This window comes from Sebastes fasciatus, chromosome 13, assembly GCF_043250625.1.
Source record: "Sebastes fasciatus isolate fSebFas1 chromosome 13, fSebFas1.pri, whole genome shotgun sequence".
NCBI classification, from domain to species: domain Eukaryota; kingdom Metazoa; phylum Chordata; class Actinopteri; order Perciformes; family Sebastidae; genus Sebastes; species Sebastes fasciatus.
The window spans coordinates 27,080,235-27,096,721 of record NC_133807.1 but is presented as its reverse complement, the minus strand read 5'-3'; the positions used below and the strand labels follow the sequence as shown (position 1 = coordinate 27,096,721).

The window sequence follows — 16,487 nt, the reverse complement described above, 5'->3', positions numbered from 1 at the left end:
CCAGTCATTACATTAGCAGTTAACCTGTACCAGTAACCTGGTAGCTAATGTCAAGATTCAGGGAGTTTTTAAAGAAATTTCAAAGAAGTTATTATGCTAATTATTATCTATTTACCAGAAGACTTGGAAATAAAGCATATCAATAAACGTTGTATTCTTTTCCTGGAAATGTATGAAATAAATTACCAGCTATTGGGAAATAGCGGAATATAATTATTAAATAATGTTTATAATAAAGCTATTTTCGATACATTTTTAGGTAAATATTGGGGAAATTTGGCATTAATTCCAAAGAATGGTCAAAAACACAAATACAAAAATCAGTAAAGTTTGTGTGCTTTTTTCTTTCAAAACTTTCTTAATTTTTTTTTACAACAAGCAGTATACAAAAAGTGTCATTGGCTACAAAAACAAAAAACTACAAGCTAGGGAGTCCAATGTCCATTCATTTTAAGTCGTTTCAGAGTTCAAATAAAATGTATTTGTTTTGGTTTGTTATTTTTTTTTGTACTTTCTTTATTGTAGACTACACATGTTCTTATACATAAGTACAAAATAAAAAAAATAAAAAAAAGAAGACAAAACTAAATTAATTACATTTACATTTTATAATGCCAGAGTTTGTGTTACATGCATTATAATATATTAATTTAATAACATAAAGATCTTAATGGCTTGTTGTTTTTAACATTAGGTAAGAGAGTTCAGCAAAGTTTTTTAATTATTTTTTTTTAACTTTTTTTAACAAAAAAAAAAATAATAATAATAATAAAAAAATGTCCATTAAGTTTAAGTCCTTTCAGAGTTCAAATAAAATGTATTTGAGTTCAGCAAGTGTTTTTTTTGTACTTTCTTTATTTCTTATACATAAGTACAAACAGATACAATAAAAAAAAAAAAAAAAAGACAAAACTAAAATAATTACATTTACATTTTATAATCCCAGAGTTTTGTGTTATATGCATTATATTATATTAATTTAACATAAAGATCTTGTTGTTTTTAACATTAGGTAATAGAGAGTTCAGTAAAGTTGTTAAGTTAAAGTTAGAGCGTGACACATGCGTGACATCACATCTGGAGTGGGCGGGGCTAACGTGCACCGGCTGCTCTGGATTCACATCAGCAGTCAGACAACATCGACACACACTCACACGTTTTATACGGCAACTAGGGGCAAACAAAACGGCAACAAGCTGGAAAAAGTAGGCCTACAGCCGGAGAGAGAGCCGTTCTTTTAAGTTGAAACCAGGTGAACGCAGGAAGGAAGAGGAGAGGAGACCGGAAAGGAGGAAAGGTGGAAGATATCCGGATCGCTGCGGGCGCTTGGCGAGAGAGAGAGACTACTATCCCCGGGCTGTGACGCCTGCAGCAGCATCAGGACCACCAGGATGGAGGGGGAGAATCACGGTTTGTCTTCACTCTTACATATTTGTGGACGCTTTTGCCCCCCTGACAGTTTGTTTTTCTAGCATTGCTGTCTGTCTACAGCTGTTCGTGCTCTGCAGTGCCAAGTGATAGATAGGCTGCAGAAATGACAGACAGTCTACTGAGCATAGATATGATCACACTGCTGCTGCCAGTCTGACTGCCTGGCTGCCTGCCTGCTGGGACTGTTGCATGACTGTGTGTGCATGTGTATTATTTCCTGAAGTCTTAAAGGGACTCATGTTGATTACATTGAAATGCATGCACAGGAAAGGAAGTAGCCTTGAAAACAGGTGCATCCTGTAGCATTCGCTGCAGAAAGGCAGCCGATTAGACTGTTGTCAGGCTATTAAATAGGAGTTATTAGTCGCTATGAGCCCCATAGATGTGGATCAATAGGAGCCTACTACACCCACTAGTAGGTTTTATCTTGGTAGATCACCAAAAGACGGTATAAAAGAACACAACAGCGACCTCTAGCAAACATAGTTGTCTTTCTGTTTGTAGTTATTTTAACCCAAAGCACTATGTTTTTCTCAAAGTGTTTTTTTTACCTAAACTTAAAGAAGTTTTAGTTTTGTTGCATAAACCTAAAGAAGTTGGGAGCAGCACAACTGTAGTTTAGGTTTTATTGCCTAAACCTAAAGAAGTTGTAGTTATGTTGCCTAATCTTAACTATTTTTTGCCTAAACCTAAAGAAGTTGTAGTTTTATTTCCTAAACCTAACTGTTTTTTTTACCTAAACCTAACGAAGTTGTATTTTTTTTTGCCTAAGCCTAAAGAAGCGTTTTTGTTTGTGTTCAAAATGTGATGTTTCATTCAGTTTTATGTTAGAACATGGTTCTTTTAAGTTTCACTTGAACTTTTACAACATATAGGCGTAGTAGGCCCTTACTGACCCACATCTATGGAGCTTATAGTGACTGATAACGCCTATTTAACGGCCTCATAACAGTCGAATCGAGTGTAGCAGGATATGAAATAAATTATTAAGCATTGCACTGCAGCTATGACAGCACTGTAGAAATCCACATATTTGCAGAGAAAGATAAAAAAAATAGTCTTATGGGAATTAATATACAAACTGATTTATTTATATCATGCTGGCTCTTCAGATGACACAGTTCCACCTTCTTATAAAGCTGCCCCTCACTGCTATAAAACCATCTTTACAGGAAGTCCGATGTCCTGACATCATGTAAATAGGGGTGATGATGTCAGGCCAGGATGAGCTGGCTCATCTGATGGCTCATCTCAGGCTATGATAGAGGCTTCGTCTCAATTATTTAGTTTTTCTTTGCTTAATGCATCTCAAAATAGAAACACCAGCTATGGCCTCATTGCAAAACTGATGCTCTGTAGAAAGAAGGGAGGGCCGGTACCCCACATGGCTTTCTGTGAGTCATATAAGAGATAAAAGAAGTAAAGAATCTAATGTAAGTAGAAATAAAAGATGTATGCTGTGGAAATTGTGCTAATGTTACACTTACCAATCTAAAGTATTTGCCTTTTTAAAAAAATGTGTTTATTAGTTCTCATTTTACAGCTAAACAGTACACTATAAGATGTTTCTGAACACATTTGAGGCGAGAAATAGACATTACAGTAACAGAATATTGATTCATATTTGATCAGCGCTGCCTGGTTTGACCATTTGATCGGAGTTTGCAAGTGATTGACAGCTGCTCAGAGACGGCAAGGCTCCAACTCGGCTCTGATTGGTTGTTTTCCTCTGGTCTCTGAAATCTTGCAGACGCCGTTAGGAGCACCGGAGGACACAAAGGCACATGATTTCTTTCAGATTACCTGTCTCATGCTGTCAGGATATAATGACCGTTTTATAAAAATAACTTTTTAATCATAATTGCTCCAACTCTACCCACTGCAGCTTACCTAGCTCTCCAAACCTGCAGCCTCCCAGTTACATTATATGGTAACTGGGAGGTTGCAGGTTTGGAGAGCTAGCCTGCGCGCTAACAACAATACAAAGGTCATAATCTTATAATGAGCTCCTCTAAGAGGACTAAAAGTATTTGCTTTTTGATGGGTTTTTGACACATTAAGGAACACAGTTCTGGCATTCAGCATGTTTGCTCCCAAGAAGGATAATCATATTTACTCGCAGTCGTCTTCCCTTCTTAGTACTTTCCTATTTGCAGCCGAAGAATCAGCCGACGGTTATGTAATTATCTGCTGAAGTGTGAGGCAAAAGAGAAGGTACATACTGAAGCTCCCAGCGCATTCAAATAACACCCTGCCTGTCCCTCACACCTCTAAATCAGCCGCTTTGTGGAGCTAAATAAGTAAATATAAGTCATATCATCTCTTGAGCACTGTCACTTTTCATCATAGTCTGAGAAGGAGAGGATAGAAATAATCCATCCGCTGTCAAAGACTTGACTCTATTTTATTATGGCACAGCTGTGTTTCCTCTATTTTATTATTAATGTGGACTTATGCAACAAAACCGTGTTCTGTTTGTGAGGATAATCTGTGTATTTTACAGCCTTAGTTTCGGTGTCTTATTCTAAAATGTATGACAGGATTAACGCACTCTGCTTGTGCACTCCGTTCCTGTGATGTTGCCCTGAACTGTCTCTGGATTCATAGCTCCATTTCAAGACTCGCTTCAAAGACTTTGAGCTGCACGTTGTCAAAAGTGACTTTGTTTTATCTCTTTGTGCTTTTCTTGCCACCTACCTGCACCTGTCAATGCAGCTCAGTTTGCATCACGGAATTTATGTACACAAAGGAAGCAGTGTGCCGGTTTTATAGGTGTGGTGCACTATAGCGGCAGTATACGCATTGGTTGCTGTGGTTATTATGGGTGTCATCACGCCTCTCTCGGTTTGTAATATAGCTGCTTCTACTGGCTTGTGATATGTTTTTATTTTATGTATACTGTCACGGTAGTCTCTTTACCCATGGGGATTAGACAGGTTCACTCCTCTCTCGTTCAAAGCACAAAAAACTGTCAAAGCAGCAGCAGCAAACTCTCAGTGGACTTATGCAGACATATCATATTCCTGTTCGAAAGAAAGTGTGAAAATCAAAAGATAAAAAAAGGAGAAGTTGAAATCTGTCTCTTCACAGTTGTGTGCTGCAGTTGTTCTTCTCACGTAACCATGTCAGATCCAGAAATAATTATTGTCATGATAAAAAAAACAGCATCTCTTTTGTCTTCCATCATGTTGATAAAGAGAAGCAACACAAAGGGAGGATATTAAAGCTCTCAGACAGCTGAAACAAATCCATATTTAGCCTGTCAAGCTTTATCCTGGTGAGTTGTTCCAACATAGGTGCTCGTTCTGCTCCCACCCGGCCGGTTGTTAGTCACTGGAGGTGATGCTAACAGTGCTGCTATGTAGGAGTTCCACCAACACAGATCAGCCAGCTCTCTGAAGGTTTTATACCCAAATGGGGAAACGCTTTCATCACACAGAACAGAGGACTTGTCTAACTGTTTGAGGACAAACATATGAGTGATATTCATCAGAATCTCCTGCTGATGTTTTGTCTGCTTACACGAGTTGTTCAACCACAGAGGAATTCAATCTGTCTGTATTGTAAACTTCACTTGTTTGTGTGTGACTGAAGCCTTCTGGCCTGTATATTATAGTGAGCTAAGAATAAAGGTGTTGTTCTCTGCTATGTCCACCTGGTGGCATGTATGCATAGCAGCTCAAGTAAAGTGTTCATGTGGGTCCAGTTCAAGGCCGGGACTACATACAGTACAGTACAGTACGCAGCGCCGTGCAGAGGAAATCACATCTCAGCTGCCACTGTGGAGATGTTTGCCTCATGATGCACTTTAACCACATACATGCAGCTGCACCAGATATTGTTGTAGTGTGAACATGTATTGATTGCTGTAGGAAGTTTTTAATTAATACCTTCCACCTGGAGGTAGAGATTGCAGGATCAGCTGCAGAACAGCAACTATGTATTTTTTTTATGCTTTATTAGTAATAAGTTTTTGTGGATTGGAGTGAGTTTTATAGCAATTATGCTATTATAGAGGGCAGACAGTAACATGTTTCCCCTGCAAACTGTGCTCTACACGGTATATCCAGAGCATTAATATAGCAGCAAACTATTTGCTATAATGATATAGTGGATTTTTACGCTGCTTTGTTGAATACTCAATTCTGTTTGGTCAATCATGGCGTATTTCTTTATAGCAGACCGTTGCTATGGGCACAGTTCTGATCTTGGACTCTGGTGGACCATTTTTGTATCAAATTATTGATTTCTTAAGTAAGAAGTCGCTTAATAAGCGGGATGATGTACAGCTAGCGGGTCATTGTTGTGAAATAAACCCAGACAAGGCGATGCGGCACCCCGACGCTCTCCCTCTGTGTGTGTTGTATTTAGAGCTTCTTCGCGCTTTGTTGACATATCCGGGCTGGCCGTGCTTTTAGTGCATGTTCGTGCATGTGAGCGTGCCCCACTGGCTAGCTCACGGCCGCTAATCTGCACTGCTCTCATACGGCGGTGACAGCTGAAAATGCCGTCCCAACCGATGGGGCTGTTGCGGAAGGAAGTGTAACACCCACCATCCGGTTTTCTTCCGCTTATCCGGGGCCGGGTTGCGGGGGCAGCAGGCTTAGCGTGGAATTCCAGACGTCCCTCTCCTCAGCAACGTCTTCCAGCTCCTCCTGGGGGACCCCGAGGCGTTCCCAGGCCAGACGAGATATGTAATCTCTCCAGCGTGTTCAAAGGGAGGCGTCCAGGAGGCATCCTGATCAGATGTTGAACCACTTCAGCTGGTCCATTTCGACGCGAAGGAGCAGCGGCTCTTCTCCGAGCTCCCTCCGGATGTCTGAGCTCCTCACCCTATCTCTAAGGCTGAGCCCAGCCACAAAAGGATAGACCCACTCATAGAGGGAGACCCACTCATAGAAAAACTACTCCACAGCGCTACTAGATGTCAAGAACTCCACAGGGAACCTTTAATAAGGGACGTCCAGGCTGTCTGTCTCTAACTGTGTGTTGCACTTTGCCTAAAAGAATCTGCTAGACCTTGTGGGGCAATATTGAGCATAATGAATTGAAATATACTGTTATTGCTTTGGCTAATCTGCCTTCATGGCGTTCATTAGGGTACTTACAGTTTGCTATGTGGACTCAGGCCACTTGACAGTTCAGTGTAATACACTGACGTTATTCCATTTACAGCAATGAAATGATGTATTTTTGACCTTGCCAGCGAGGTACTCAGCTGACGAGTGCACTCTACACACCTACTATCTATCCATCTATCCATCTATCCATCTATCCATCTATCCATCTATCTATCCATCTATCCATCTATCCATCTATCCATCTATCCATCTATCCATCTATCCATCTATCCATCTATCCATCTATCCATCTATCCATCTATCCATCTATCCATCTATCCACAGTATTTATCTCTCTGTCTGTCTGTTTACTTATTTATACTGTGCTCAGTGAGGTGCTGACAACAAACTCTCATTCAGCGAGGTAACATGGAGCCGAGAGGAAGTGGAGGAATACGATGCATACTAAAAAACGAGAAGATATTTGTGCTGACTTCACCGTGTGGCGTGCTGCTGTTCCTCCTGTGACAAGGCTGCTCTTCTGGGTGATGTGCAGCTGCAGCATTATAACGTGGTCAGGACTGACTTTGCAGTTCATGCAGGGGTCACTCCGAGGCACTCGGCCCCCACGAGGCGATGAACTGGGCAATGATTGTTAGATCAGAGGTGATGTCATAGCCGTGCAGACTGTAAAGAGATGCAGCATGCGTCAGATCTACCTGGCAGCCTGAGTCACTGGCATGCTTTTGGCTCTGATGGCAGCGTGATTGAAAGAGTTGAAATAATAATGAATGACTGACATTGAATGAGCGAGGCTGGTGTTAAGGAGTGAGAGACACTTTGTGTGAGTGACAGGGAGGTTAATTCAGAGTGGCAGCAGTTCAGGAGTGGAGGTAAACGTTTCCTCCGCAACAAGACTTATTGAAAGAGGCTGGGACACGGTTTTGAGCTCTGGGGTATAACACATGCGCAGTGTAACTGGAGCTGCAGTCGTGCGTTGCTATTGGATCAGATTCGGGGAGTGCATACCAGATTTTATTGCGCAGGTGTTGCAACCAAGCCCCCAGGAAGAGCGCCAGTCGTTGATCCCAATTTTCGTAGTGTCCGTCACGTGATGGACCCAAAAATACTTTTTCCCCATAGACTTACATTGGGAAAGAGACGTCTCAACTCCCCAGTACGAACACTTGAATGCCCTTATTTAAATCATTAAGAGATCATTAAAAGTTAGAAAATGCACTAATAGCCAAACCTAGAGTTATTTCCCTTCCTCCTCTCACGTGAATGAGACCCAGACCGAGGCTGGGGCGAGGTGGAGGTAGCAACCGATCGGACGCTACTGCGCCTGCTCCATGGGCCCAATGGATGCGGAAGATTGCCGGAAGATCCGGGTACTTTTCCAGGCAGAAGTTGAGGTATTTTGGCTTCCTTCTCCACTGAGCAACTTTCATAGGAATGAACGGGAGCCCGCCTCCAACGCTGCATCCAGTTCTCTTAATACATCCATGGTTGCACCCCAAAGATATGACGCGTGACATCTCCTCTTTTCACCCTCCTTGCTCCACAAGAGGAAGTGAAAATCAATTGGTGTTGATTATGAGCGCATCTGTGGCAGTTTCAGTTTATTTTGTTGTGTGTGTTTGTGTGTGTAAAAGCCCCATGTGTGTTACGTGGCTCCAGGACGCCCCCAAAATGTGTCCGTGTGGTGGTCAATAGCTGTGATAGATATAATCTAATCAAAACAAATGGCTCACAGTGTTTGGCCCAGGAGCACATCATTTCTTCCACCCCGTTGCCAAGCAACAATGAAATCTTGATTTTTATGTGCAAGGCTTTTGAAGCCAAAAAATGATGAGTGACTAGAGGCTCAAAAGCAACAGAGGGTAACTCAAACACCGCGCCGCACAAAGGAAAGCAAAGTGCCGCCGATAGTTCAACTTTCTCCTTAATTCTTTCTTTCATTAATTGATTTTTATACATTTTTTATCAGGCAACTTTTGGTTGCAGCAAAAAAAAAAGTAATAGCAAACAGTCCTGAAGGTACATTAATAATTATAAGCTTTAAAATACAAGCAGGCTTTTCCTGTGTGTGCAATCTGTTATGTCTAAGAATATCTGCTTGAATTAATATGGAAAGTAGCAAGAGAGTGCAAGTGGGAGAGAAAGAGAGAGAGAAAGAGAGAGAGAGGGAGAGAGAGAGAGAGCAGAGGAGGATAGAGGGAGGCTGAGACACCAGCACAAAAGGGGAACTGGGAGAAAGCAGAAGTGATTTCGGCGTCCTGGCAAGTTGCACGATCTAATCGAGGGGGGGAAGAGAAAGTAGGTGAGAGTGTGAGAGAGATTGGCCGGGGAGCGGAGGATTCATACATGCTGAGGGGATTAGGTGAAGCAGAGTGACAGCAGAGAGCAGGACCTTACAGTTGGAGTCTCTCTCTCCATGGACTGATCGGCCGTGAGCTCGGAGAGCAGCCACAGCGGGGAGCCCGGGCCTCTGCAACTTCCCCTTTTTTCCTCCGTCTCAACCAGGAGAGAGCGTTCAAACACCTAACGGAGACATACCTTCACACAAACACACTGCAGCGATGGGGTCAGTGAGTGAACTCTGCGTGTCCAGCCTTCAGACGTTCTTGTGTCCAGCTGTGAAGCCGCAAGCTCCAGGTAAAGCCACAGCTGTGTGGCCTTATCAGTGTATTATGTTTGTTGTTGGTTGGCTTGTTGGCATGTATTGTATTACTGTAACTCTCTGGCTAGAATAGATCATTTTCAAGCCGTCATCACCATTAGTTTTGAAAGACTTCTCACACACCTGTTGATTGATGGTGTGCTCATGTGACCACTGGCAGAAACACATGGCTCCACCAGGGATGATAACATTTGGACGGAAATAGAGGGATCTTCTTGCAGCTGAAGAGGCTCTCTCATTAAGCACAACTTAAAGCTCACACACACTGAGAGAGGGAGCGAGCTAATGTTATTACTTACTGAGCTGATCTAATCTCCAGATGGTGTCACACTTGGCAAGAATCTGTTGATACGATACGTATCATGATACTGGGGTCACGAGTCAATATGTTGCGATGTATTGCCATACTGTAAGCAAGGCGATACATACATTACGATTTTTTTTAAGTGTCATAGTATAAAGATCACACCACCATATGCATAAAATCTGAGTTAAAAAAGAGTTACTTTTTTATGCAATCAGAACAGTGGGATCTGCATTCATCACAGTCATCTTGGCGGTGTGTTCGAGTGCAGTGGCCAAGACAAAGGCGACGTGAGGAGATGCAACTGGTGGCCTTCTTTGATGTCGGGTTGGTGTGTTTGGGCATTTGGGCTTTGTACATTTGCAGACCTTTTACATGCACAAAAAACTATATAACACACTAAAGGAAAGGGATAAAGCACGAAAGCATAATAGGTCCTCTTTAAATAAAAAATCGATACAGTGTTTTTGAGGATCTTTACAGTATCACAAAACATTAAATTGCGATCCCCGATATTTTTGATATGTCCTTACACCAGACGGTGGCCTCTTTAGGAGTTTTTTTTTTACACTCGCCATCTGTTCTCAGATTTATCCTTTCACACTGTAGTAATAACAGGATCTGAGTTGTGATGGAGCTAATGTGTTTGTTCAGGGATGGTTGTTAAGTGTTGCAACTGCATTACAGGGTGGTACACATGCAGGTTCCCATTGGGAGTGTTTGAAACTGCGCCGGCAGACAGTGTTGATGTGACTAAAGCGGCTTTGCCGGGTTGTGGTGAATCAGCTGACTTTGGTGCGTAGCAAAGGGAAACGCTGCTGTCTCAGGGGTTTCAAAACACCTGAATCAGCACCACGGACGTTCGGGAAAAGAGGGGAAGTAATCTGGATTGTTCTGGTATCAAGAACGCGGTGACAGCAGAGTTTCACAGATTTTTGTCGAGCTAACAAAAATAATTTTTGACATGAACTGAAGAAAAAGTTCTAGTTAGATATGACACTGGTTTGTCATTTGAATACTCAGCCTCCAGTCTGAAAGTAATATACTCCCAAAGGCTTAATTCCAGCTGTCACCCGCCTGCAAGTGTCAGGTTTTTTTTTGTTGCTTAAACTTTAAGAAAAAAACATGTCGTGATGGCAGCCATTGCATTTTGGACCCCTTGTGGTGGGAAGAGACTGGGCAGTGTTCTGTGAGTGTTGGTGGTTCTGCCTTTAATCGTGAATCATGCAAACAGTGATTCATGTGTGACTCATCGAGTTAGTTCTCATTGTATCAGCGGCACTATTAAATCACTCCTGACATAAAGCCAAATGCTGTTTGACATGAAAAAAAAACAAGTGCAAACACGAGTAAGAAGCTTAAAAAGTCACCTAATGTAGTCTTATTTAGGGAATGCAGATTGATTGTTTCAGTCTTCTTAGTCGCTCTCTCTCTCTCTTTACATCTACAGCTTTTCTTAATTGCTTATGCTGTTTCATCACAACACTATTGCATGTTTGCAGAAGGTAGTAACTCACCCAAAAATACTTCATTCATGCTTCAAAAGCTAGTTATTGTGTCAGTAAATTGGCCACCAAAATGAAAAGTTGTTTTGTCATCGTGTGAGTCGTACTGCTCAAAATGTTTAGATGTATTTTCACCATCAACCCTGGAAATGTTTCTAATGTACAAATCTCTGTTTTGTTCTACTTTGTTGTTGACACTGACTGCTTACTCTACTATACAAGCAGTTTTATCTAGCTGAATGTTGTTGTGTATCACACTGAGCTTTTTAGATTCTCATTTCAACAGCAGGTCAAGGTTTACTGGGAAAAGTCAATACTGTAGTAGCTACACAGTAAAATGTATTTGTGTAGCAAAGTGTTACCTGTACTGTAAACATAAAATTCACCCTTGATCTTGTACAGTGAACAGACATTTTGCCACAAAATGACATATATGCCAAAAAAACAACAACAATGAAAAAACCTGCGGTAGTTCAGTTCAGACACCCTTGTCATAGATATTTATGGAATATATTAGGGATGCACCGATACCAATACCGGATCGGATATCGGGCCGATATTGACTCAAATAGCTGGATTGGGTATCGTGACAAAGGGGCCAATCTATTAAATTCTATTTATCTTTTTATATACTACTTTTTATTGCAGAATTTTAATTCCTGTTGCTGCAGTAAAAAGGTTTACACTTGAATTGTAATCCCTGTTAATTTGGAAGATTTTTTACCAAGTTGCTGGTGTACGATTTATTATTTTAATAATAAATAAAAATTCTATTTGTATAAATAGAATAATAAAAAATATTTATTACATTTTGTTTTGACAGATTTTGATAATTGAATGGATTATTTTGAGTGTGATGGCTCAAACGATGAAATAATGTTTAGAAGTTGTGAAGAGGACGACAACTTCACTCTGTTTGATCAGCAAGACGTGCAAGTGGATATTGTACTTACTCTGTTGCACATGTGCCAAAACACGTGCAATTTGTTTGAATGAATGAGTATTCAAATCTGTTATAATCTAAATAATTGTTTAGAGATTTGAACTGAAAAAAATATATTCTTATTCAAAGAACTGAGCCAAAGCGAATGAGAAAAGCTACGAGCACATGTGCAGTGTTACGTCAGTGCCCTTTCAGACTGCAAATGTTACTGTGAGTCTTAACTTTCACAGTCACTGTGAGTGTGACTCAACATGCCCAATTAATCTTCACAGGCTGGGATTGATAGTGGGACAGTGTATCGCCCGTAGCAGACGTGATAGTAATTTAGCTGATTAATACCGCTGCAGTTACGAGGGGCCTGAGGGCCGTCTGCCTGCGCCGTGAGGCAGGTGTGCCCGGTGCTTTGCCGAGATTTTCTGTCATGGAAATTACTCCATGTGGACTCCAGCAGCAGCTGAGGACAGAGTGATCTCTTTGGGAGCACAAACAAGGCCGTCAGCAGCAGTATTTGCCAAATCAGCTTGTTGTAAAGGAGGGTATGAAGCAGCAGTGACGGTGGGTGGTGATGCTAACGTCATCGTGGTAGTGGTTCCCAACCTGTTTGGCTTGTGTGACCCTTTAACCCCTTACCTTCTATATTTCGAGGATTAGGGAACAGGGGATGTTCAGGGAAGTCAACAGTATATGCCACATATTAGGGGTGTACATCATCTGAAAGCTGGGAACCTGAAGATTAATGATGTGAGATGCAGCTCAGCACTGTGTGTCAAGTTGTTCTAGTCATTAATAAGAAACAAAAAAATAATGAATACAATTATGAATTTATTCCCATTTATGTCTCATAAATTGTTGCAGCATTTTTTGGGTTGATGCCATTTGTTACAGATTTTTTGCTAAATTTAACAATTTTTTACCACTCGAGAATTGATAAAAAATTATCAATAATCCCTCCAAAATACCAGGCTAAAATGGGTACTCATGACACGGGGAATGTCCGTGTAACGTCGTAGTATTTATACAACTTCCTGTGAGACTGGGATGTTTTCACAGTGTGTTTTTAGCTCATGAAAGATAATAATAACATGTTAGTCGTCTAAAAATGTCTTATTCAGCGTTCGGTTGTACGTAGTTCTATCCTCTCGTGTCACTTCTGGTTGCAAAAACCAAGATGGCGACGGCAAAAATGGCGGACTCGAGGCTTCAAAACGGCAGTCCACAAACCAATGGCTGACGTTACGGTGACTACGTCCACCCTCTTATATACAGACTATGGAAATAAATCAACCTTGTCACAGGTTGCATACGTACAATATGTCTATGAGATGGGAGAAGTTCAAATGTTGTTTTTCAATTTATTTCAGAGGCCTGAAGAGATAAAAGTATCCAGTATTTCAAAACAGAAAATCAAATATTAATATCAGTTTTTTTTCTCTCAGATTTTCCTTGAGGGTTCCAAACCCAACGTTGGGAGCTACGGGATTATGGGATGCAAACCTCTAACTTTGTATGATGATAAAGTAATGCACATTGATTATAAGGCCTAGTTGATCAGTAAGCTCCTGTGTACATTTACATGAAAGCAGATCATAATGTTGGTATCTTGGATTTCTGGTGAACTGTATTCCACTGGCGATGCTCAGGTTGACGTGTGTTGGAAGCTGAGCGAGACAGACTCTGCCAGCCAGCTGCTTCAAAGAGGCGTGTGTGGGAATCAAAACAGAGGCAGATGAAGTCCACACAGCTCTGTAAGCCAAATCAGATCCTTCTGGTTGCATGGGAGGGTTTGTTTTTCTCTGGCTTTTCTTTCTATCTTGATGAAATGCCAATAAATGAACAGGCGTGGTGGTAGCAGCACGTCGGCTTGGTGAACTGGAACATAATGTTTTCGATTGTGTTCTGTGACATACTGTAACTCCTATTGTTGTAATGTAAATGTGTAGACATGCCGGCCTCCGACTCATCAAGCTTTCATGCCTGCGGACGCCATCCATCTTTGAACAGAAGGGTTTTTTATTTTGTCATTCGCTAAAAGACTGCTTGTTAGTCAAGACTTCATGCATAATGAACTACAGATGAACAAATGCTTTGTCAGCCTGTATTTACCGAGGCTTGTTGGGGGTGATGTCAGCTGAGGAAATGTATGCAGTGCAGAATGCTGCGAGTCTCGCCTGAGGAAGAGTGACTTCTCGACAGGCTGTCCTACTTCAGCAGGAGCTCTCCGCATTTCACACTCTCTTCATAAAACTGATCCGCGAAGTCACATCTCCTGACGGCAGCATTTCTATTTATGTGAGTTATAGGCTGCTATAAAGGATACGATTATAAATGCTGTTGAGGATACGCGGAGAGCACGTCGTATATTAAAAATAGAGCTTTATGTTTGTAATGGCGAGGTGTTTGGCCGCCCCACAGAGTGTTTTTCACATGATAAAAGTAACACAAGAGCCAGATATATTCTGACTCATGTCAGTAATTAATCGCTCAGGTCTGATGCACGCCCTCTTCACTCGGAAAATTATAGGATCCAAAGGTCTCATTACCTCCGACTGCACCTGTAAAAGGAAAGCAGTGGTTTCAGAATCAGCAATGAGTCACGAAGCGTGAAGCGACGAAACTCCAGCCGCAGCAGCTTATGCCAAAGAATGTCTGCCATGCATGTAGTAATATTGATGGTATCTTGTCATGCCTCATGGTGTTTACTTGTCTCAAGCAGGTGTGCAGAAACTAACCTATTTCTCAACGAGCTCTTTTCTGGGAATTAAATTAATCTGTAAGTCATTTGTGTAATCATGTCTGGCTCTTAGGGATCATTTATCATTTAAGGATTTTTATTTTTTTATGTGTGTGTCCAGATATCATTTAGTTATACTAAGTTCCTTTCATACCCTGTCTTTTTCCTGAAGTTTTAAACTGTAACTACTGCAGTTGAGCAGCAGGGGTCACTCTTGGCATCTCTTCTCATAGGATGTTTTCTCTCCATCTAATTCAGGCTATTTGAACACACAGATTAACTATTGTCACTTCAGGAGCTGGAGCTGCATTGTTATGGCCGTATGGATAATAATAGAGCCCTGTGGTTTCAGGAATAACCCTGTTGTAGCTTACAGTTACAGTTCTAGTCATGATTGTGGAGAGTTTACTACTACATTGCCCCTGCATGCAGGCACACACGGCTGGAACCCGTCACCCTATAACCCTGCAAGCAAGACTCTCATTACAGCGTCGTTCCACTGATTTTGCACATCAAGATCAGTTTACTTGTAAATTATGAAGGATGGAACCTGACAAGATCAAAAATAAATGAATGAATAAATAAATGACTTGATAAATATTATTAAATGCAGCAAAAATAATATTGAAAATAAATGTAGTCATTAATTGATAAAATGTGACTAATTTGCTTCTATATTTATTTATCTTTGTATTAATTATCTTATTTAATTTTTTAATTTTCCGTTTTATTTATTTATGTATTTATTTTTATTTATTTTTTTATTTTTTTAAATTTATTTTTGCATTCATTCAGAGGGTTATTGACAGTGTACAACTGATTAAGTGTTCAACAACGGAGATGAATAAAGAAGAAAACGTCATCCTTTTGAGGAATTTCTCCATCTCATTGATCAGCTGCATCTTTTAGAACAAACCCCTCTTAACACTTCATAATCTAGTTTATGACGCTGCTTTGACATCACATTTATTGGAGGATCAGATTTCTTTGTGTTAGATCAGGAAGTTGCAGACAACAAAGTGCTGGTATCAACTGATTATCTGTTCAGTTAAAGGTCAAACGGCTCTCTGGTTTCACTTGTTCTGGGTTCTTTAGTGCAGATTTACAGCAGCGCTCGGGGGAACGGGTGAACTCTTGACAATGAATTGAAACTTTGTGCGAACAGGGGTTCACTTCACACAGACCACATTGTCGGTTGTTGAGTTCGGGCTGCACAAATGAGGCATTCATGGGCCACAGTTTGAAGCCGAGGACCCTCAAATGAAGTGGCCTTTCAATGGGTTTGTGCTTTTATGCTTTAGGTGTTGTACTCTTTGAGCCAAATATGGGCTTCAGAAAACGGGTGAATCCCAGTCTGGATTCCTGCGTTGTTGGTTACTCAACACTATTAAAACGCAGCCAGACATTCAGCCACATTGCATCAGATAGGATTGCAGAGGTGAAAAGAAAAACAGAGAGGAGGTGTTATCTCCTGGTCTCTTTCATTGGCTGTGAGCGCAGCATTCCTCTCGGCTCTCCTGTGTTTTCATCAACAGGCAGGGACAGGCTCGGCCTTCTCTCCTAACTGACAGCAGCGCGGTCGAGCAGGTGTTAAACAAAACAGCAGGCTGATTTATTCACTTTTAACAAGGGGATGGCAAGCTGATGTCTGCCCTTACAGTTTTCATTAAAATATGCAGCAAGAGAAATGTCCCCTTATCAGAGCAACCATCAGATGCACCTTTGATCACAGGCAGCAGCATAAAATGTGAATTATACTGTGTTGATGGGCCTCGGTGAAACATGAAAGTAATAAATCCCACCAAAAAAGATGACTTTTATTTCAGAGCA

At 41.1% G+C, this 16,487-nt stretch overlaps 1 protein-coding gene across 2 annotated transcripts in view; it reads left to right on the top strand.

The window, feature by feature from the left end:
- Nucleotides 1-1,131: 1,131 nt before the first annotated feature.
- Nucleotides 1,132-16,487, top strand: part of cyth1a (cytohesin 1a) — a 51,281-nt gene continuing 35,925 nt past the window's right edge. The window contains exon 1 of one of the 2 annotated variants that reach the window (XM_074656590.1): nucleotides 1,132-1,410. In XM_074656590.1, the coding sequence (XP_074512691.1) occupies nucleotides 1,392-1,410 (19 nt within the window). In that variant the 5' untranslated portion in view covers nucleotides 1,132-1,391. Of the gene's footprint in view, nucleotides 1,411-9,017; nucleotides 9,150-16,487 lie in introns of those variants that run through there. The other variant, XM_074656588.1, reaches the window with a different exon arrangement.